Source organism: Suillus bovinus, assembly GCF_016758785.1.
Source record: "Suillus bovinus strain UH-Sbo-P2 chromosome Unknown EDB93scaffold_152, whole genome shotgun sequence".
Lineage (NCBI taxonomy): Eukaryota > Fungi > Basidiomycota > Agaricomycetes > Boletales > Suillaceae > Suillus > Suillus bovinus.
The window spans coordinates 1,838-22,798 of NW_024542208.1; the positions used below are offsets into that span (position 1 = coordinate 1,838).

General features: G+C 45.9%; 7 protein-coding genes across 7 annotated transcripts; 1 reads left to right on the forward strand and 6 right to left on the reverse strand.

Annotated features, from left to right (window-relative positions):
* Positions 1-809: 809 nt before the first annotated feature.
* On the reverse strand, positions 810-1,394 carry EDB93DRAFT_1109313 (uncharacterized protein; the record flags this gene model as incomplete). The annotated part of the gene is made up of 1 exon (XM_041447951.1): positions 810-1,394. One exon carries the CDS (start codon positions 1,392-1,394, stop codon positions 810-812), a length of 585 nt encoding a protein of 194 aa, XP_041300983.1.
* Positions 1,395-6,025: 4,631 nt separating this feature from the next.
* Positions 6,026-10,467, reverse strand: EDB93DRAFT_1109314 (uncharacterized protein; the record flags this gene model as incomplete). Its single annotated transcript, XM_041447952.1, is given in 20 exon segments — positions 6,026-6,292; positions 6,329-6,472; positions 6,527-6,715; positions 6,766-6,803; positions 6,861-6,945; positions 6,995-7,079; positions 7,126-7,282; positions 7,555-7,569; positions 7,792-7,911; positions 7,949-8,070; positions 8,124-8,281; positions 8,302-8,457; positions 8,509-8,668; positions 8,688-8,762; positions 9,036-9,286; positions 9,366-9,818; positions 9,870-9,972; positions 9,997-10,018; positions 10,068-10,070; positions 10,137-10,467. 20 exon segments carry the CDS (start codon positions 10,465-10,467, stop codon positions 6,026-6,028), a joined length of 2,934 nt encoding a protein of 977 aa, XP_041300984.1.
* A 678-nt stretch (positions 10,468-11,145) lies between these two features.
* EDB93DRAFT_1257058 (uncharacterized protein) lies at positions 11,146-12,913 on the reverse strand (the record flags this gene model as incomplete). Its single annotated transcript, XM_041454046.1, has 2 exons — positions 11,146-11,661; positions 12,386-12,913. The coding sequence occupies 2 exons, from the start codon at positions 12,911-12,913 to the stop codon at positions 11,146-11,148; spliced, it is 1,044 nt and encodes a 347-aa protein (XP_041300985.1).
* A 229-nt stretch (positions 12,914-13,142) lies between these two features.
* Positions 13,143-14,012, reverse strand: EDB93DRAFT_1257059 (uncharacterized protein; the record flags this gene model as incomplete). Its single annotated transcript, XM_041454047.1, has 1 exon — positions 13,143-14,012. One exon carries the CDS (start codon positions 14,010-14,012, stop codon positions 13,143-13,145), a length of 870 nt encoding a protein of 289 aa, XP_041300986.1.
* Positions 14,013-14,465: 453 nt separating this feature from the next.
* Positions 14,466-14,939, reverse strand: EDB93DRAFT_1257060 (uncharacterized protein; the record flags this gene model as incomplete). The annotated part of the gene is made up of 2 exons (XM_041454048.1): positions 14,466-14,575; positions 14,615-14,939. The coding sequence occupies 2 exons, from the start codon at positions 14,937-14,939 to the stop codon at positions 14,466-14,468; spliced, it is 435 nt and encodes a 144-aa protein (XP_041300987.1).
* A 415-nt stretch (positions 14,940-15,354) lies between these two features.
* On the forward strand, positions 15,355-17,220 carry EDB93DRAFT_1109316 (uncharacterized protein; the record flags this gene model as incomplete). Its single annotated transcript, XM_041447953.1, has 9 exons — positions 15,355-15,408; positions 15,469-15,558; positions 15,820-15,832; positions 16,104-16,210; positions 16,288-16,559; positions 16,691-16,744; positions 16,796-16,837; positions 17,049-17,164; positions 17,195-17,220. 9 exons carry the CDS (start codon positions 15,355-15,357, stop codon positions 17,218-17,220), a joined length of 774 nt encoding a protein of 257 aa, XP_041300988.1.
* Positions 17,221-17,609: 389 nt separating this feature from the next.
* EDB93DRAFT_1186837 (uncharacterized protein) lies at positions 17,610-18,087 on the reverse strand. The gene is made up of 3 exons (XM_041450831.1): positions 17,908-18,087; positions 17,813-17,837; positions 17,610-17,755 (listed from the first exon to the last, which is right to left on the reverse strand). The coding sequence occupies exons 1-3, from the start codon at positions 18,037-18,039 to the stop codon at positions 17,616-17,618; spliced, it is 297 nt and encodes a 98-aa protein (XP_041300989.1). The 5' UTR covers positions 18,040-18,087; the 3' UTR covers positions 17,610-17,615.
* Positions 18,088-20,961: the final 2,874 nt, after the last annotated feature.

Below are 20,961 nucleotides of genomic sequence, written 5' to 3' on the forward strand. Positions count from 1 at the left end.
TGTGATATGCAGATTCGACAATGCCCGGTGAGTCACTACTAAATGCTTGGCGTGCTCCAGGTGTTCTAACTCATTGAGGTTGTCATCAGCGATTCCAATAGCAAAGCCGTACAGACCTTGCTTGGATCCTTCTTTGATCATGGCAGACCTAATATCTGCGGCAGTTATTCCAACAGCATTTGAATGTAGGGATAAGGTTTTTGAAAGGTGGGACGGAGGTAGTCTGTGACGTTTGGGGCAATCCTTTGCTAAGTGCTCTGTTTGTTCAAATTCGAAGCACTGATTCAATTCTCTGAGTTTGTTCAGGGTCTCAGGGCTTTTGTATGACCTAGCGCGGTTCAGTTTGGATTCACGGGAGTTCCCTGTGTCCTTGCATCTAGGGTTATCACTTTGAGACTTAGGGACCTGGGCGTTAACAGAGTTAGCAGATATTGAGTGAGTTCTAGATCGCCGATCTGTCCTGCTACTATGTCTGCGATCACAACAGTTATGGCTGGTTTCCCTTTCAGCAATTCCTGCTGCAAGTGTAGGGTTCAGAGCTAGAAGGACATGGGGATCTCTGGCATTTTTGATGAATGCACGTTCGGTGCTTAACACTTTTTTCTTTCAATTGTATCCAAACTGACTGTGTTAGGATCATAACCCTTATCTACCAATGAGGCTTTGATATAGGGTTTACAGTTCATCCAGAACTGTCGTACAAGTTCTCGTTCGTCGACATCTCCAGCGTTGTCTGCGAGTTCTCATAGGCACCGGATATAATCTCGGACCGATTGCTTACCGTCTTGGCGACAATTGAGGAACTTCTGTCATTGCAACATTCGGAAATTGGTAGGGAAGATGTAATCAAAGAGCTGCTCGAACAATTTGGTGAGCGAGTATCTCTTCTTTAGGTCCAGGATGTCTCGCTCATAGAATCGATATTTATTGTTCCCTAGATATTTTCCGATCATGCTTAAGCTCTGAGGAGTTGACAGCTTAGCCCTGTCCCTCCATGCATGTACTTCATGGACCCACTTCTTGAATGTGGACATGTTAACCTCACCATTGTAAGTAAACGGTGGTTTGTGCTTCAAGAATCCTTGCTGATACTTCAGGAGAGTCAATCGAGCATGGTGTTCTTGTTGTGCAAGTCTTTTTATCTTCCGTGTACTGTCCGAGTCACTATCATGATCGGACTCAGGCTCTAAAGCTAGGAGTTGAGCATTAAGGTCATTGGACTGGTAACCATCCACCTTCCCTTGTAATGTCCTCGATTTCTTACTATTCGAAGACGCAGGGTTTTTATTTGAAGACTTTCTATTGGTCTTTTTACCAGAGCATCTCATCTCCTCTTCTTTGTCTGAAGATTCAGTGGATGATTCTTCACTGTCATTATCGGATTCAGACGACATACTTGAGGGGTCAGAGTCGCTAGGGTGATTTCCCTTTATAGCTCGTTTAACTGAACTTTTCTTAGGTAGGAGGGACGACGCCCTCCATATCTGGTATCAGTCTTCTTCTGATTGGTTTTATCAGGAGCAGGGTCTTTGGCACTGGGTGGGTCAATCACCATCTCCAGGTTACAGGGTTTGTTACTGACGATTGCTTCGGTTTTGTGCATCTCTACAGTGGTAGGTATCGCATTTTCGGTGGATGGTTCAAGAACGGGATCACTGCATTAGGCAATAGCATGGGTTGGGGTAACCTGCACAGGTGGTGGGTAAGGGTGTCCCTTGGGTATGGGTAGGGGTCTGCCTTTGGGGTACCCGTACCCTCACCCACACCCTTTCTCGGGTTGAACCGTCAAAATGATAATATGAGACTACTTAATTGAAAACTCCACAACATGAATAGTACACAAAAAAACCTTAAGAAAGCCACAAGTGTCAAACTCTGAACTAACTAATCATCACAATAACACCTGCCCAACTCTACAACCAACCATGCAGCCAAATATATTTACCGCAGCTGCAAAACGGGTCACCAAGCTGACGGACAAGGCCAAAGCAGCAATCAAAGACAAACTTGAAGCAGCCGCCCCATCAAAGAAGCGGAAAATTGATGCCGCCAAGGGTGTGAGCGCAGTCTCAAGCAACCCTAAGAAGGCAAAACCAACCCCTCCAACTGGTACACCCAAAGATAGACCAGTCACTGCTGAGGCCTCATCATCTCCACCTGATGTGGGAACAGGTCCTGCACCTTGCAAGAATCATTGTGCTGTGGTTCAGACTGAGGAAGAGGAGGCATTGCTACACAATGACCCAATTATTGTTGACAACGAGCATGAAAAAAGCGAAAATGAAAATGATAACCAAAGTTCGTGTCCAAAGAGTGCCGAGGATGAACGAAGTATGTTCCTAATACACGAAAAAATGCAACTAATTAGAATTACAACAGAACAGCTCATGGATGAATGGGTCTCACCAGTCTATGTATTTTTTGAACTCACTCCCCACATCGTTGAGATTGATGGACGACGAGCACACAAGTTCAAATGTTGCGCAAAAGCATGCAAGGCAAGCATCTGCCGCTTCCTGGACAAAAAAGACGCATGCTCCACTGGCAATATGCACAAACATATAAAGTCTTGTTGGGGCGAAGAGATATTGAGTGCAGCTGATGAGGCCAAGGACACCAACAAAGTCCGTACAAGGATTGTCGGAAGTTTTCTGAAGAACAGAACAATTACTGCATCATTTGAACAAAAAGGTAAAGGTAAAGTGACTTACTCACACTGCCAGCACACACAGGCAGAAACCAAGTGAGATCTTCGCATTATCATTGATGTTGGGGCTGAAGCCATCTTGTTCCAGGGCAGAAATTGTGCGGTGGGTATCAGAAAGCCTGCATCCATTCGAAGTTGTTAAGGACCGAGGATTCCAATCGTTAATGAAAACGGGAAGGCCCGAATACTACTTACCTTTGCCATCTACAGTCTCGTGTGATGTTCGGCTCATCTTTGCAAAGACTCACCAACGAGTCGCTAAAATGTTACAAGTCAGTTCAAAACATATGCTGGAAATTCAGATTGAAAAAACTTACTAGGAATATAACGGCAAAAGTAACTTCACAACAGATGGATGGAGCTCACCAAACTACCAAGCATTTGTTGCATTCTTGGTACACCTCGAGCATAATGGTGTTCTGCTAAGCCTACCGTTAGACATAATTGAAGTTGCAAAGGTAAATCTCTTACCTTAATAAATGTGTGGCTGCTAATGTTGTGATAGTCACACACTGGCGAGGAGTTGGCCAATGTGTTTGTGGAGATGCTAAAAGAATTTGGTATTTCAGAAAAGGTAAATTTTAAAGACAAACACACAGTAACTTACATGATTGGTCCAGATCTTGAGCATGACATGCAATAACGCATCGAATAACAATGTTATGGTGGATAAACTTGCGGCTAGTGTACCTGCATTCAGAGGGACAGCAAGTCACACTCGCTGTTTCCTGCACACCATAAACCTCGTTGCGAAATTGTTGATTTGCAAGTTCAATGTGACGAAGAAGCATGCTGACATAGCCTTGGACTCGGCAACAGCCACCAATGACAACAATGACAGCGTACAGGTGGAACTTGATGAGCTGAGTGAAGAAATCAATAGGGAGGATGCAGAGATGATTGCAGAGGATGATGAGCTTAAAGACAATGATGATGGTTGGGTGAATGAAATGGAGGAGCTGGCCGATGATGAGTGATTCGCGCTGGAAGCAAGCATTCTTCCAGTTAAGTTGGCACTTGTAAAGGTAAGTAAAAAAAAACACATACCTTCAAGCTAACATGGTCTCCTAGGTGCGCAAACTCGCATACAAGATCATCCATTCGACAACTGTTATTCTTCCAGCCTGGCATGAGATCCTCGAAGACATGAAGTTCCCAGTCATGCTGATGCCGCGTGACATGTCGACTCGCTGGAACTCCACCTTGGATATGCTCGAGTATGCACTCAAGCATCAGATAGCCGTTGATACAGTAACACACAGAGGCGTGTGTTGGGTCTCCAGAAGTTTGAGTTGGGTGATCATGAGTGGCACATTATCGCACAGCTTCGGGATATTCTCAAGGTATGTCCAAGCAAACCACAACTACTGCGCTAATGTATTACCTAAGATTCTGAAGGATGCAACATTGTTCTTCTCCCACACTACACCCAACCTTGCCACTGTCATCCCCACCATGGATCTCATAGATGAGAAATTGATGTCGTACTCCCGCAACAAAAAATACTCGCCAGCTATTTGTGCTGCAGTTCGCTTGGCCAAGGAAACATTAAACAGGTACTATGAACTTACTGATCGCTCTGAAGTGTATCGCATTGCAATGGGTATGTTTTTTTTGTTTCGTTTGGCCTCATCATCATTGCTAACTAATGTTTGATATAACTTGAACTACAGTACTACACCCTCGCCATAAACTAGCTTACTTCAAGACAGCTCGATGGGAGGACGACTGGATCAACACTGCCGAGACGCTTGTATGTGACAAATTTGCGCGTGCTTACTGTGATTCAGATGTCGAAGGAGACAATGTTGAGATGGTGTCTGCAGAGGATGGTCCACACATCTCGGTATGTTTTTTTTTATTCATTGTTTCAGTCACTCAACAATATATAAGAGCACAAACATTTTCAACTCTTTGCCGGCACTCGCACCTCCCAAGGCAACAGACCTATGCAACGAGTTAGACCGATACCTTGGCACAGACATTGAGAATGTCACTGATGCAGTAGCTTGGTGGCATGCACACTGTTCATCTTACCCCCAATTGTCTCGAATGGTGCTCAATTATTTGACCATCCCTGGTAAGCTTTATTCTGCATCGTAATTACTAACAAATAGCTAACTAATTACCAACAGCCACGTCTGTTGACGTCGAATGGCTATTTAGCCGTGGACGTCTCTTACTCTCGCATGTCCGTTCACGTCTATCAGCCCAATCAACTTGTGCACTGCTATGCCTCAGCTCCTGGAGCAGCCTCAATCTTGTGAAGACCAAGAATGTTATAAAGGTTAGCAATATGTCTGATGTCAAAGGGGAGGAGGAAGAGCTCGAGGATGGTTGGGACTGGATTGACATCATGTTTCAGTAGCTACTACACATGTTTTGTAAAGTAAGGTATAATGCATTTTACTCTGGACCTGCGGGTGCACCCTTGAAGGGTCCGGGTCCAGGTACCTTTTACTTGTACCCACTGCAAAACCCACACCCCTTATTGGGGTATGGGTATACCTTGGGGTGCGGGTGCAGGTGACGTCTCCGACACCCCAGGGTTTACCCGTGCAGATCCCTACACTGTGTGTCTCTTTGAGTAGCTTCTGTGCCATGGCCTCCCTCGTCTGAGCCTCGATTATGAGCAGCTCAAGTTCTGCAATACGGTCTCGAAGATTAACATTTTCTTCATCTTTCTCAGTGAGTTCTTCTTTAGCTGCTTTGCGGAATTGTCTTAGGGCGAAGTTTTGAACTCGAATAGAGCCGCCTCAGTTATTGTCATCCCAGATCTTTTGAAGGGATTCATCCAATTCATTTGGTCCAGGGAGATTGAATTTGGCCATATCTTTGTCGAACTCAGACCAATCACGCAGATAGTTTACTAAAACTAGTGATGTGCAAGGCCTGGCTTGAAGCCCTGGGCCGGCCCAAGCCGGGCCCAAATAGGCTGGGCCCAGCCCAGGCCTAAGTCACGGCCTGAGCAGGGCTTAGGCCTGGGCTTGGATTCAGAAAAGCCTACATCAGCAAACCAGCCGGTACCTGTACAATGTTGTACAAGCCTTACAGTCACACAGGAAAGTCTACCCTTTACAGTCCTGTCACAAGGTCTCACAATATATACAAATGTTACAGGTCTGTGCCTTTGTACAGACAATACACATGATACATGTTGTGTAGGTGAGACATATTGTATAGGTAGTACATGTTGTATAGGCGGCACATGTTATATAGGTTTATGCAGTTGCTAGACATTGTACAGGCCTGTAAAGGATGCAAAAACTGTGCTGATTGTTACAAATTACAATATGCTGAACAAGAGAGTATGCTGTATTATAAGATGATGTTGACATCCTTCATGTCACTGCCTCCTGTATTGTCCTTGTCAAAATCAAGGTCACCCGCCCCAATCATAGCCCACTGTTCCAACATCTCCTCGAGCTCCACGCGACAGTCAGGAATTTTTAGAAGTGCATCTACAGACCTCTGCAACAAGTCGAAGTCAGCCCTACATTTATCTGTGGAGAGGTCTGGGACTTTGTCAGTGCCGGTCTCGTGAAACCCAGTGAGGACGCCCTTCGTCTGTTGATTTGTCAATGACTAAATAACACAAATAAAATAAATAACAGGGCGCACCACAGCGCCCACAAGAAGCAGCCCATTGACAGGTATTGCACATCGAAATTTATCTGTGCTCTTGAGGGCTTTCTTGCTATTACCATAGTAGAATTTGAGGCAGCCATCCCTGAGAGCTTGCGAGACAAAATTCTTCCATTTGCCCTATAAAACTGATAGTGAGTGGCTGCCTTGGGAGGCGTAAACAAGTAACCATACATTAGATGAATCAGGAACATGAAGATAATCACCGGTCTTGAGTAACTTGGTGGCCTTCACAATGACACATTTTTTTACCTCGTCCTTGCGCGCCATGGTGCCCTTCGGGAAAATATTGTATGATGCTTTCGTGATGGATATAACAACTTTCTTCAGCTCCGTGCGAAACGTAAATAGATCATCGCAGAGCTGACAGTAAAGATATAAGTTTATTGTACATCCATTAATGAGACACTTACCAGCCATGACATCTGTGTCGTGTACTGCGGGAAATAGCCTAAGAAGCAAGATGAGATTCGCAAAGGGGGTCAGACAATGTGAGGAACCTATTTACCATTGTCCAATTTGATTTTTTTTGTGGTACATCCACAATTCAGTGTCAAGAACTTCTTGCACAAGTTGTAGCGCATCTCAATGATCTGGAATGGGATGCGTTAGAACAGCCTGTAGATGCATCTCTAACTTCACTGCCTGTAAAAATGCTTGCCAGGCAGGTGGGTAAAAGCCGAGCTTTGTGGGGTCCTCTTGGACTGTCTTGGCCTTGTGCTTCTTTCTGTATGAATCTGGCTCATCGTGTGTAGCCCGACTGGAGGAAGTACTTCCCTTGGATGGAGGGCGCCGATGAGGAGACTGCATGTGGGGGGCACACTGAGATACGTGTGTATGAGGTGATGCTGAATGCCCATATGGAGACCTTGAGTGTGTAGAATGGCGAGAGTGCATGCAGGAGGAAGAAGGGCGTGTAGATGGGACACACTGAGATGTGTGTCTACGAGGCGACACTGAATGCCAATATGGAGACCCTGAGTGTGTAGAATGGTGAGAGTGTACGTGGGAGGAAGAAGGGCATGTAGACAGGACACACTGAGATGTGTGTCTACGAGGCGACACTGAATGCCAATATGGAGACTTTGAGCGTGTAGAAGGGCGCGTAGATGAGACATGCTGAGATGTGTGTCTATGAGGCAACACCGAACACTGGTCTGGATACTTTGAGTGGGTAGAAGTAATGTGAGGTGAGCACTCACATTTAGGAGGTCGCGCTAGAGCAGAAGCCCCAGTAGACACCACACGTCAAGGTGACAGTCGACGAGGAGACTTCGACTGGCTAGAAGCACGTCTGTGTTCAGTATGTTTCGCCCTCAATAGATAAGTTAAGGAAGGAGCCTTGCGCCGTCCATTCTTCATTTGATGATGCTCGAGAACATCAAAAGCTTCCTGAAGAGCATGTGATAAGATTAACCTCAAGACAAAAATTAAAACACTTTCCTCTGTTTCGTCTCTGGCTGCGTCGTTGAGCTCGTAGTTGAAATCATCATGAAAACCACCTGTCCTGAGTGCCATGCTCGTCGTCAAAATTCCCATCAATACCTTGATTGAAATCCCTAAGCATCAGGTTAATTAGTTGACATCCCATCATACCTTGACTCGGACCATCTTCCTGAGCTTCACCTCCATACTCGCCATACAAATTGTCTTCATGTTGTCTGAAGTCCGTGGTATCGCCTATTTCAAGTGTTTGCTCCTGGTCCTGAGCTCCGTCCCTGCATCAGGCACATGTGACAACAGACGGATGAGATAGTAGCAGAAGATGTACCTTTTCTCAGTTCCCCTGTCAGTTTGGTCCTGGTCCTGGTCGTCATCATCACCGATACCATGTTCTGGAGCTTGATCTCCAGCCTCCTCCTCCGAGTCACGGGTACGCTCATTGGACCATGATGCCTTCCGGATGTTCTGACTGCCAGTCGAAGTGGGCTGCCGAAACCCAAACCTACCTGAAGACTGAGCTGCACTTGAGGCTGTTCGGAGAGATGCGCCAGAATGTTGTGTCCTGAATTAGGTTGCTGGTGTCCAGAATGAACATTCTTGTTGATACCAATGGAACACTGAGTAGGATTGGAGCTCCCGGTCAGGGAGCTTTTAGTAGTAGCCTAGAAGAATGTTAGCTTTTGGGAGTTTATATTAGAATGTCGACTACATACATTTTTCTTCAGTTTCCGGAGCTGGGAAGGAGCCATGGGGTTTTCCTCTGCATCACTAATGTCAAGATTGGTCTCCTTCCGACCTTTCCTCGCTGGGGCCGCTAAGGTTTTGCCAGTTTTTTTCAACTGGTCTGCATGGCCACCTTGGCCTTGTGTAGATCTCTCACTTTGTCAAGTACCCTCGGAGAATTTGTATGAGTGCCTGGCCCTCTTCTTCGGAGGCATCGAGTGACAAGGTGGGAAGTGTCGAGATTCTAACACCTGTCACCACCAATTAGTACCCAGAGTCATATCACATAAGCTGATGGCTTGATGTACTAAACTAGCACAACAGAGTACATGTACAGGTACAGTATCATGACTCCGAACATAATATTAATTAGAGGGTACAACAAGTTGAGTTTTGAAAGTGGGAGTTGAAGGATGTTCAGAAATACGAGAAGGATAAGAGACTTGAGAATTGTGAGAAGGCCAGCACTCGGAAAGGGTGTTGTGGGATGACATGTATGGAAAAAAAGTTCAGACACCTCATTGCCTCCTCCGAGTCGTCTGAGTCGTCCATGTTCTTCTTTTTTTCCCCTGGGGAACGAAGATGACAAAGGCTTGTAAAGTGCTGTAGAGGGTATCGAAGGATTTGCTGAGCTAAGATGAGCAGAACAACACAGTAAAGGCTCAGATGGCCCTGCTGGGGGGATTTGACAGGCATGGGGTGCTGATGTGCAGGAGTGAAGACTCTGGGATGCTGCTGCTGTGCGGGGATGAAGACTCTGGGATTGTTCTAAAGGAGGTGGTTCTTCACCAATCAATCTCATGAATATGTTGAGTAGCTTGAGGACTCCAGCGTGGGTCATCTCTACCTGATTTTGGGGCGCATTTGCATCGTAAACCATGGCGCCCCATTTCTGCATGAGAGGTCGGAATTCCGCAAAGTATTTGGATGTCTTGGCAACCAAGAATCTGGTATCTGCATTGCCCAGAGCTTCATAAGTGCTTGCCCATGGCAAAGTTTGACAGGACCAGGTGGATGCCAATTGGCCATGTGGGCCCCCATACTTCGCAATAAACTCGAAAAAAATATAAAATAAGGACTCGAGGTCATCGCTAGGCCGGTGTTCGATTAGATTTGTATCGAAGTTGACATTCTGCAGAGCATTGGCAGCCTGCGGAACAAGGTCGACATTGTTGGCCACCTTGGAATCATCCACGTTGTTCAGGTCAGCATCCTGGCCTGGGATGTTGGCGCCAACCTCAAGTGGGGCTAGATCCAGCATAGCCTGAAGAATACAGATGGAAATGTATGGCATGGTCCCCTGAAAAAATGAAATGAACAATGAATAACTAAAATGTATACCGAAACTTACTGTACCATGCAAATAGGTGCTAGTCTTGCCTTCCTCTAGAATTGAGGCATGATCGAAATTGATGAAGTAACCGATACCTTCATGAACAACAAAATTATTGGGACTGAGGTCCCCATGCAAGACTCACTTTTCAATCATCATGTAATGAGCTGAAAATAAAAGATTGATAAAAGTATTTGCATGCTCAATAAGACTCACCAACTACAAAGGCATGGAAGGCGGTGAGCAGTTCTCATCTAGAGCTGAATTTAGATAATGGCTCTCCACAGGGGGACAAGAGAATGCGGTGGTGGAATCTGTTGCGGAACATCAAGTCATCCTGATGGCCAATGTCGTATTGGCTGCAAATGTGTGCTGTGCTGTCAGGCTCCCCTTCATAATACACGTCCCAATGGTCTACGAGTTGGACAACGTTAGGGATGCCCTTGACCATCTCCAGGATGGTCGTTTCGTGCATTCTCTTCTCCTCTGTCACCCAACAATCTTTTAAAGCATACTGATTCCCTGCCTCATCAACGACACTGATAACAAACCGTTCCATGACAGAAAAGCCCATGGCTCTTCCACAGAACCTCCATAATGGAATATGTTCTGTCATGGTTGTCCTTTCACCCAGCCCTTTGCCTCGTGTGCTAAATTAGGAATGAATTCCTGTGCATGCAGTGTTACACATGTGGATCATTGGATCAAAACCCAAATGGTGAATATCCGATAGAGTGAGGGTGCCCAACATCTCTGTGAGTAGCACAGGGCCCATGTTTTGATGGATGTGAAAAGGATGGGATATGATGAGACCGGAGTGGTCGAAGTAATGTGCACGAAGCTGATTGGCACAAATCGAAAACCCAACTGACGAATCGACGCCATGGTTGTGCTCTCAGCATTAAGTAGGCTTTGGTCGTAGATCCCCAGAACACTGGTATATCTCGCTTTTTAGTGAGATCGCTGGAGGTATGCTCCACGAAGGACAGGACATCTGCCTATGTCTTCCCCATGTTTTTGATGGCAAAGTCAAACAGGGCTATGTCAGGCTTCTGGCAGTTGTATTCATCTGGTATAGGAGAGGTGGAGAATTCTGCAGACCAGTACCAGGATCCAGCCAATATGTTGAAAGGGAGGTGGGATTTCAGTTTGTGATGCAGGTGATACTGGATGGTGTAGAAGAGACGTTGAAACTCTTTTTCAGTTGTCATGGGCACCTGCCTATGTCTTTTCTTCGATCCAGAAGGCTGGTACTCTTGGGAACTCCATGTTTCTGTTTCAGATTGGCCATGGATCACTGAGTCAAAGAGGGCTCTACGCCAAGCACTGCACCCTTGACCTCTGCATCAACGATATCCGTACCATCGCTGTCTGTATCATAATCCTCTGCATCCTCGTCATCCGAGTCTGTATCAGGATCCTCTGTATCCTCGTGCTCTGTGCCACTGTCCTCTGTACCATCATCTTGTTCATCCTTTGCGCCACAAGTACGTTTGATTCCTTTTCTCCTGCGGTGGAATTTCCATTTGTCTCCAGAGTATGCAGATGGTCCTGTTTTGTCGTACTGAATTGTCTTGATCTCGCTCAATTGGAGAGTAGTTTTTCTCACAAGATGATGAAAAATGGATTTGTCCAACGGTATTCTGGCACCCTTTCCAATACCTTCATGAATCAGGCGGTTTTTCAGCTCTTGCTTGAGGAGAGCTTGCGTAGTATCTAAGGTGTGTGGGCCAGAAGGGACACCAACAGAGCTTATCGTTGCGTAGAGCAAGAAGTTGTCGATTTCAGATTGCCGGGATGACATGAATGACTGCATTGTCCGAGTCAGGTGGTTACCGTTCAACACTCAACTTGTCATTCAGGCATGCTACTACCAATTGGGCTGTGTACGTGCACGTTCCTTATCTGTTATCACAATGGATTAAAACATTTGCATCAGGATTATCAGAAAACATCTCTGAGCACCATTCTATGTATCTATCTGTTGTGAAGCATGGTAAAGTGCATAATAAAGCTGCTTGTTGAAGTACTTGTTCAAAAAAATGATGAGGAATAATGTGCAGAAGTCTCCTTTGTCAACCACGCGTCCGCTGCAGCTCCCAGCTCGGGTATTATACTGATAAAGGCACACATTTGCTTGAGAGGAACTATGTTACCTACTGGAGTACCATCCCCATGCTTAGCACGCTTCAATAGATGCATCCCAGTGGCAGGATGGACTGTGCCAACCTTCAGGCTATGCACATAGCATAGATATTGATCTCGCCAAGTAATACGAGAACCTTGTCAGGCCATTGGGCAGATGATAAGCTGCACTTCACAGATGGCATGCCCTTCCAAGGAGTCACACTTCAGCCAGATTGATAAGAATCAAAAAGGACTCACCCCTTAACCCTGACTGGGGCCACTCATACTCTCTATCAACATTGATAAGGACGGCATCTCATTGGCCTTTCGGCCACCTGGGACATGGTGGAGAGGTGTGCAAGGTTTGTGCTGGTAAGATGACACATGGATCATGGAAGGAAACTTACTGCAAGCGAACTGTGTGCTTGAACATGATCAAAAGGCAGAGTAGAAGGACGGTCAATTAACGATCTTCTTGAGATTCCAACCCCATGAATCACATCTCTATTCCTCGTGTCAAGTCGCAAGAAGTTTGAAATAGCATCACAAAGATCCAGTATGTTGAACTCGTCTGCGACATCATCAATTTTCATTCCAGTGCGAGTTGGACTATAATTTAGATGGATAGCGGTATTGCCAGCAGTAAACATTCGAGGAGGATGAGTGCTAGGTCCACGAGGTACAGTAGCCACCTCCTTAGCTTTGATGAAGTAGTTAGTATTGGCACGCATGTGATTAAGCCCCTCCAGGAGTGCAGTTTGTTGATCAGTAGACACTTCTTCGAGCTCAGCAATGTCTTCATCATCTCCCTCATCCATGGGTAATTCTTCGGGGTCTGGATCAAGGACACCACACTTCAACATCGTAGCAATCCCAAATCGCCACAGCTTGTCCTGTCGATCTAAATGACAGGCAAATCTGAGGGTCATAATCATTGTTGTTAGCTTGTCGTGCAGGCTCCTTGATTTCGGACACATGCGCATGTTCAGTGGCAGTCTGCAGACCACTGGATGAGGGCTCCAACTTTACGTGTGCTGGTGGTGATGCTTTGCATTAGCTCTAGCTTAGGTATATACCAATTGTCAATTGTCTTCTTCGCACCGGTCCATGCGCCCAACAGTCATGATAACATCTTTGTGCTGATGAAAGGTCGAAAGAGATTGGTCAATAGATGCCAATAAATTGTCGTCTGGAGAAGAGGACTGCGCCAGGTAGCAGGACGTCCATAAGGGCATGGATCACGATCACAAATCGACGAGGGGCTGCACCGATGAGGAGACCGACGATGTAACGCTGTAGATCACGGTGGACTCTGCCCGTGACTTGCTTGAGCTTCGTTATTCCACCAGAATAGTGACAATAACCTGTGGTTGGCTGCAAAATCAAGAACCAAAAGTCGAGTTCTTGCGCTCCAACAACCTCAATGCACCACTGAAGGTCATGATCAAAAAATTGCTTGTGCCAGTGATGTAGAGCCTCTGGAGTGAGAAAGACCAAGGGGCAAGCAAATGGCCAATCTTGCCAGAAGGGTGCATGGACACCATTTAGACAATATATGGTGCATGCATCAAAATAACCTTTGAGGTCATTGGGATCAACTTGTATCTTGGCAAGCTGATCAAGAGTGATATGGTGTGTACATTCGGGGTGACGAAAATTGTCCCCAAACTCCAGATAAGATGTGATCGTAAATGGGGAGGTTTTCCCGTGTACGCACGCAAGCATACACACTTCTGGGGTATCAACAATGTATGCTGCAAGGGGCGTATAGCAATGGCGAACATTTCCGATGGGATCAGACATCATTATCCCAATTTTGGCCACAATCATCAACAGCTTTAAGACGATGGAAAGACATTGATGTATGAGGCGGTCTTCAAGAACACCTCGCATCCATTGATTAGGGTGTAAGTACTGCAGGATAGGGAGGAGTGCTATGAGTAGGAAGGCCCTGGATGAGAGTTTCATGCAAGTTTGCATGTGGATATTAGCGAGACTGAGAAGAAGCGGATGAGTGACTCTAGCGCCAGTCATGGTGGTGATATTTGTTTTGTCGGAAGAAATGATTGTGCCAAGAATTGTAGCGCCTCTGGGCACTTGACTCTGTAGGCCCTATGTAAGAAAGCGCATGTTATGGGGCTCAGACGCACATACCTGGAACTCCCAAGCAAAATTGCCTGTCAGCCACTCCAAATAAACGCGGGTAAGCCGTGCTGCGGTCGTGTACACGTGACAAGGGACAAAATCAAGCTTGTCATGGAAAAGGGGGTTGCTGAAGAGGGCTTCTAAGCATTCGACCGGATCCCTCCAAAAAAGTTGGATTGGATTTTTGGTGCAATGGAGAGATGGGACAATTTGACACTTCCAGCTTGGTCCCTTGGGTAGCATCTCAGCTCAGCTTCGCAATTCTTTAGCTGTACTGAATGAAAGCTTCAATCCGCGGATCTGTAAAGTAAGGACATGATCAGTAAAAGTGCGAGAAGGATATTAAGAAATACGAGAAGGATAAGAGACTTGAGAATTGCGAGAAGGAGAAAATGCTCCAAAGTTGTGAGTCTGTAAGATCTCAAAGCGCCAGCATTCGTGAAGAGCACTCACTATTATGAGCATTAGAAACTCATTGATTGCAGACATACTAAGGGGAGAACGAAGAAGAAAATCAGTGATTTCCCATTCCTCTTTTGATGCAAAAGGATAGAATAAATTATCCTTTCTATATTCTGCATGCTCGTCCGCGTCAAAAAGATTCAAGAACGTCAGGCCATCTTGAGAGTAACATGTCCCTGCATCTTTGTACTGTTCCTCTGCATTCATGGATTCCTCTCCCTCTGTCTCGAAGAAGTCAACATCGAAATGTGAAGGATATGCGTCCAAATTCATACCATCATGATGGTAAAGAGTTGGATCGGGGGATCGCCATAATTGTAGAACTGACTCCGCAAATTGAGAAATGTCCACCATGTCACGAATAGAACTATGACACAATGATCAAGGCTGACTGAGGTGGCGAGTGACGCTGGACTCCTTGCTGAATAGTTTCCCACATTTTGGGCATGATATTGACATGGTTGTGAAGCAAAGGTTTGTTCACACGCTTCAAGTGCTCATACACGCTTAAGCTTAAGACTTATCTTTGCTCGTACACCCATCATAATACGATATATTATATTTACATATGATGAATGATTCTGTAACTTCATCTCCAAGCTCTTCTGTAGTCTCATTTTTGTCTTGCAATTCTTCTCCAAGAACTCGGTCCTTGCGCTCACTGAATACTCGCTTCAAGTATCGTGTTCAAAAACCTTATGATGCAACATCAGTTGGACACCGCACGTCCTGCCAAAGTCTCTCTCCAAACAAAACTTTATCTTCTCAAATGGGATCGTGCGTCATTAAAGACGAGCCCAGCTCATCTGGAGGCCTGCAGTTCGTGAGTTCGTGCGTCCGATTTTCTGTCTTTGATTGTACTTATTTATTCATTGCACATAAGCCTGAGGACCTTGACTACCCATTATTCAATCAACCAGACGAAGAAGACCACTCTGATCTTGCACTAGAGGCAGCTCAAGCAAAACGTAGGGTTTGTCAAGCCCAAAAAGACCTTGCAGACAGCATCTTGGAGCACCACATAGTACTTACTAATCTCCATTGCTGTCATGTAGAAGCTGCGAACATGCGATTAATGATGGCTGACCTCGACGTGGGACACATGCATATCGAGTGGAGGAGAAATGGTATTCCAACGTTTATTAGGTGCAGGGCTGGCGGTACAAATTAGAGTCTTAGTGTTGATACATACTTGTATTATGTGTATAATCTGTATTGCTTGTACACCCTGTAGTCCTTGTCCGCCTGTTTGTTTGTACTTAGCCGCTCCAAATTTTGAATTGCTTGTACATCTGTAATACCTTGTACAGTTTGTGTACGCTTGTTGTTCATGTGAAACCTGTCACCAAATTAGTAGTTTGCTGATGTAAGCCAGTGGCCCAAGCTGCGGCTTTGGTATGACACCTTGTCACTGTCAGTGGTCACGCCCTACAAGCGGTCGCCCATTGTGTGTTCAGCAATTGGCATGTCCTCATTACTGACTCTTACTATGACACGCACGATTTGACCATACCACAGATCATATTCACACAAGAAAGAAAGGAAAATTCATCTGCTATGGGCACCGTGCTATTGCTCTTGCACACAAACATAACTGGGATGCCGTGCTTGAAGATACAAACCAGGTAAGTGATACATTACCAACTAATAATACTGAGCCCCTTCAAGATGTACTAATCTGGGTCGTAACATAATCCATCAGTATTCAGCACTAGTCATCTCGAGTGCCGATCAGTCCACCTTCTCTTTCTCACTGCCTTCTCCTGCTCTCGTCCATTGTCTGTATTCGTCTGAGCCACAGTCAGCAGTTGCTGACGTGTGCTGGGCATTTGCACATGGTGTTCGTGGTGTTGGGAACAACATGGTGGAGCTCGGACATCAATTTCAAGCAATTCAGCATGTGGGCCGTGGCTTGCATGGGCCCAAGCCCCGGCTTTGGGATGGCTTGGGCTCATGGCTCAGGCTTGAAATCTGGTGAGCCTAAGCCCCCCCAGGCCGAGCCTAAGCCGGGGCTTTGAGCCCAAGCCAGGCCAGAACATCACTAACTAAAACACTGCGCTTAGTAGCTTCGGGTTCATCATTCTGTTCTGCGTGTTCACTAACAGTCTCAAGCTTAACTTGAGATGGGGTAGGGCTTGGTCCAGTTGTTGGGAACTCAGGTGGGTTGCCTAGTTCCTCATCATCCATTGATTCTGACCAATCAAAAACAGGACTGTAGACGAGGGGTATTTGTATTGTCAGGGACTACAATGGTACGTAGACGTCCTATTACAGGTCCAGTAGGAGGCTCCTTACTAAACATAGTGCCAAGTGCATCAATGTTTTGAGTTCCTGAAACTCGGTGCATTTCATCAGTCACAGATGACGCTGTATTACTAACGGTGGGGCTGATCTCAGCACTTATCACATGAGAGGACCTCGAGGTCATCCTATTCAAGTCCTGAGGACCGAATTCTGGGACAGGATTAGCCAGAAGGCCATCGTTCCCGTCGTCTCCAGGGGCAGGGTTACTGTCCTGAGACTCTGCGCCTCCTTCGTTGGAGGTGCGGCCATCAACACTTATTCTAGCGCGCTAGCAGGTATGCTTTTTCTGACGATATCGTTGGTAGGTTTTTGGGTCGAAGTTGGTTTATAGAGGAGTCAAGGTTTTGGAGGGTGATCAGGCCTCCTCGACGATGGCTATAGCGAGGTGATAGAGTTTATATTTTTTATAGGAGTCAAAAATATGTGATGTATCAAGATACATTCACACTAGAGAATCGAAGGCTGAAGGGACTTAGGATTCGGACGAGAGTGACTGCCCAAACTAAGTCTATTCAAGTGGGAAAAGATCGAATGTCCTACCAGTAGATAGGTGTCGACTTAAATACTGTAGGACGAGGAACTAAAAGTATGAAAAAGGAAATACTAGAACTAAGGGTGCAACGGAGAATATTGGTTGCCATCACCTACTAAATAGGTGATGGCTTTTAGCGAGCGTTACATTCATGATCTTTTGACTGTGTATGATTCGGTGCAACCATTCAACATTCAGACTTGACAACGAAAGGCAGCCTGACTTTTTATTCTACTTTCGAAAGTGCTTGGTACAACAGCGATACTATTGATATCTAGTAGTCCTGTCCGATCCCACAATCCATGATTGTGAGAGTGCGCCGGTGCACCCATTTCTTCATTCTGCATATCGAAACGTGACTCATTGATACGGAAGTAGACACTTGACTCACCGTTGCAGACTGTGACACCTCCAGCCTGATATGACGAGGCATAAAAAGTGGGTCATCAAGTGAAAATTGATGTGAAGCAAACTATTCCTACTCACACCCATGGAGCAATTCAAGCCTGCACAGCAGGAGTCTGGTGTTGGGCAAAAACCGCCCTCTTTTTGACATGCCCTGACAGACACGATAAATGCCGCCAAAGCAACGATAACGGCGAGGAAGGAGGAACGCATTGTTTGTGAGGTGGTATAAACTGCTGTCTCTTTGAGATGGGGTGGATGGTAGGAATACGACTCATTTTTATATTGTCGCAGTCGACGCTCAATATTGTATACTTGGCAGAACAGCCATCTGTCTTGCGTGTGATCCTTGGCTGCAGGGACGTTGGGCAAAACCTATCATCTCCCTTCATTGTGTGATCGTTGAGTTGGCAGCTCCTGATTTGAACCTCCTTCACTCATTTACTGTTAGTAACAGAACACACACAAGTGCGTACCTACTAGTAGGTCCCGCTGCCTCTCGTTTGCTATTCAGCACTTCGAGCTGGAGGGCTCTCCTCAGCCAGTGTTGGTAGTTTGATGAGTTGATCTGTCTGCACAAAGAGTTTAGGCAGAACCTATGACATTCGCACATTAATGTAGAATAACAGATGCACGCATATGCTTCTTGTGGAACAGGACAGATAAAAGTGCGGTCCTGCTGGCAGGGTTCCTTATGCAACATTACTGAGGGTCACTTCAGGCTTGAATCCATTCCTGCATTCATTTGGCTATGTGACGGTTTTTAGGTATGTTGAGGATGTTTTAGGAATAGTAAGCTATGACTTACTACCCCCAGTCGAATGCAAGATACTGGGGGGAACGAAGAACGAACTGCAGCGAAAGTGTCTCTAACCGCTGGCAAGAGTAGTGACTATGATAGCAAATATTGATAAGTCCTAACTCGATATTAATATATCTCAATGCCAGCATACTACGCTTGTTATTGAACTCAGTAAAAAAGATCTCGTTACGACAAATTGGTGTACTATGCAGAATTCTGTGCAATGATTCAACATTCAAACTTAGTGCAAGACAACGAAAGGCAGCCTAACTTTTTAGTCTACCTTCGAAAGTGCTTGGTACAACGGCCATATCGATATCAAGTCATGTCTGATCCCACGATCCGTGATTTGTGAGAATGTGGGTTATTTACTTGAACATCGAACTATGACTCACTGATACGAAAGTAGACACTTGACTCACTGAATCGAGCAGACTGTTTTGCGGATCCAATTTATGTCCATTGGGAGTAACGGACCATACATCGGACACTACCAGCTAGTCTAAGGGGCCCCTGCCCCTGCGATATCTCAAGACTCGCGAATGCCCCTGCATGAGTGTTACCCCCGCAGGTCCGCCGTTCCCGCCGGCCGTTTTAGACGCGCAGTCTTTCGAAAACATGTGACTGACATCTCTTTGTGTAGGTGTCTGTCGTAAATAGTAGTCTGAAGCGCGTACTCGACCGTCGAGGCGGTCAGGAACAGACTTTGTTACCCGCAAGCTGATATGACGAGGCGCAAAAGTAGGTCATCAAGTGAAAAATTAATGGAAAGCAAACTACTTCTACTCACAAGCGTTTCGCAGTTCAAGCCTGTACAGCAGTCACTTTTTACTTTGCAACTGGCAAGCGTGCGTTGACATGCACTGACGGACACGATAGATACTGCCAAAGCAACGATAACGGCGAGGAAGGAGAAACGCATTGTTTGTGTGAGGTGGTATAAACTGCTGTCTCTTTGAGATGGGGTGGACGGTAGGAATACGGCTTGTTTTTATACTGTCGCAGTCGACGCTCAGTATTGTATACTCGATAGAACGGGCTGTTTGACTTGCGTGTGATCCTTGGCACTGAGCGTGCGGTTAGGCAGAACCCCTCGCTTCCGTAATTGCCGAGTTGGTGGCTCCCGATCTAAACCTCCTTCATTCATTTACTTGTAGAAATTGAATAAATCAAAGTGCGCACCTAGGTCCCGCTGCCTCTTGTTTGCTATCCAGCACTTCGAGTTTGAGGGTCTCCTCAGCCAACCAATGTCAGTGATTTGATGACTTGATCAGTTTCAACCACGAAGAGTTTAGGCAGAACCTATGACATTCGGATATTAATGTAGAATAACAGATGCACGCATATGCTTCTTGTGGGACAGGACAAATAGAAGTGCGCTCCTTCTGACAAGATTCCTTATGCAATTTTACCGAGGAGCCTCCTTCGCCACCCAGTCGCTTCGGGCTTGAACGTATTCCTGGTATGTTGGTTGATTGAACCCGACCTCTGAGGCAGTCTCTCGGGGGCGGTTGTAAGCTAGTCGGGGTGTTTGTGTCACGCTACCTCTCCTTTGCTATTCAGCACTTCGACCTTGAGAGCATGGGAGCGGTTTTCAAGAATGTTGGTGGTTCGGTGAGTCGATCGATCTGCACGACGAGTTTTGGCTTCATCGCTCTAATCTGAGCCCAAAACACTCTAGAATTTTGATTGTCCGTAACCAGAGGGTGTGCAGATTAAACAGACACTCAGAAGTGATAGTAAGACGTTAGGCATAAACGGGGAGATCATCAACGACGCAACTCGAAGAAAATGATCACGGTTCGGTCGGGACTTGCCTATTGAGTACGTGCATCGTAGCAATCTATCATGTCTGTCAAAGCTGTTAAATGTAAAAAAAAGTTCGAGAGTTGCGAAACAAGTAATGACTGCTGTCTAATGTTCAGCTGCGTGCCAATGGTTAGTAAGAGCATTTTGCTTTGCGTCCTGACGACTCACGTTTTGAATCTGAGAAGTACAATGGCAAAGTCTGCCTCCTCCCCAACGGTGGTGAGTCACATGTTTACAGTCACATTGGTGCTGCTGTTGATTGAGAAATGGGTAGAGTCAATATCGAGTTGAAGTAGAGTGACCGTGCGGCGGTGCGCATAAATCATGAGTTTCTCCGTCTCGAAATAGACCTACCACACCTTACTATATTTGGAGGTCTAGTATTGGTTTTCGGAGAGTGACGGTGTACCTGGCTAAAAAGCTTGCTAATATTTGCCCGAACAGTTTTATCCCGGACCCTAAAGTGCTGAATAACAAAGGAGAGGTAGCGTGACACAAACACCCCGACTAGCTTACAACCGCCC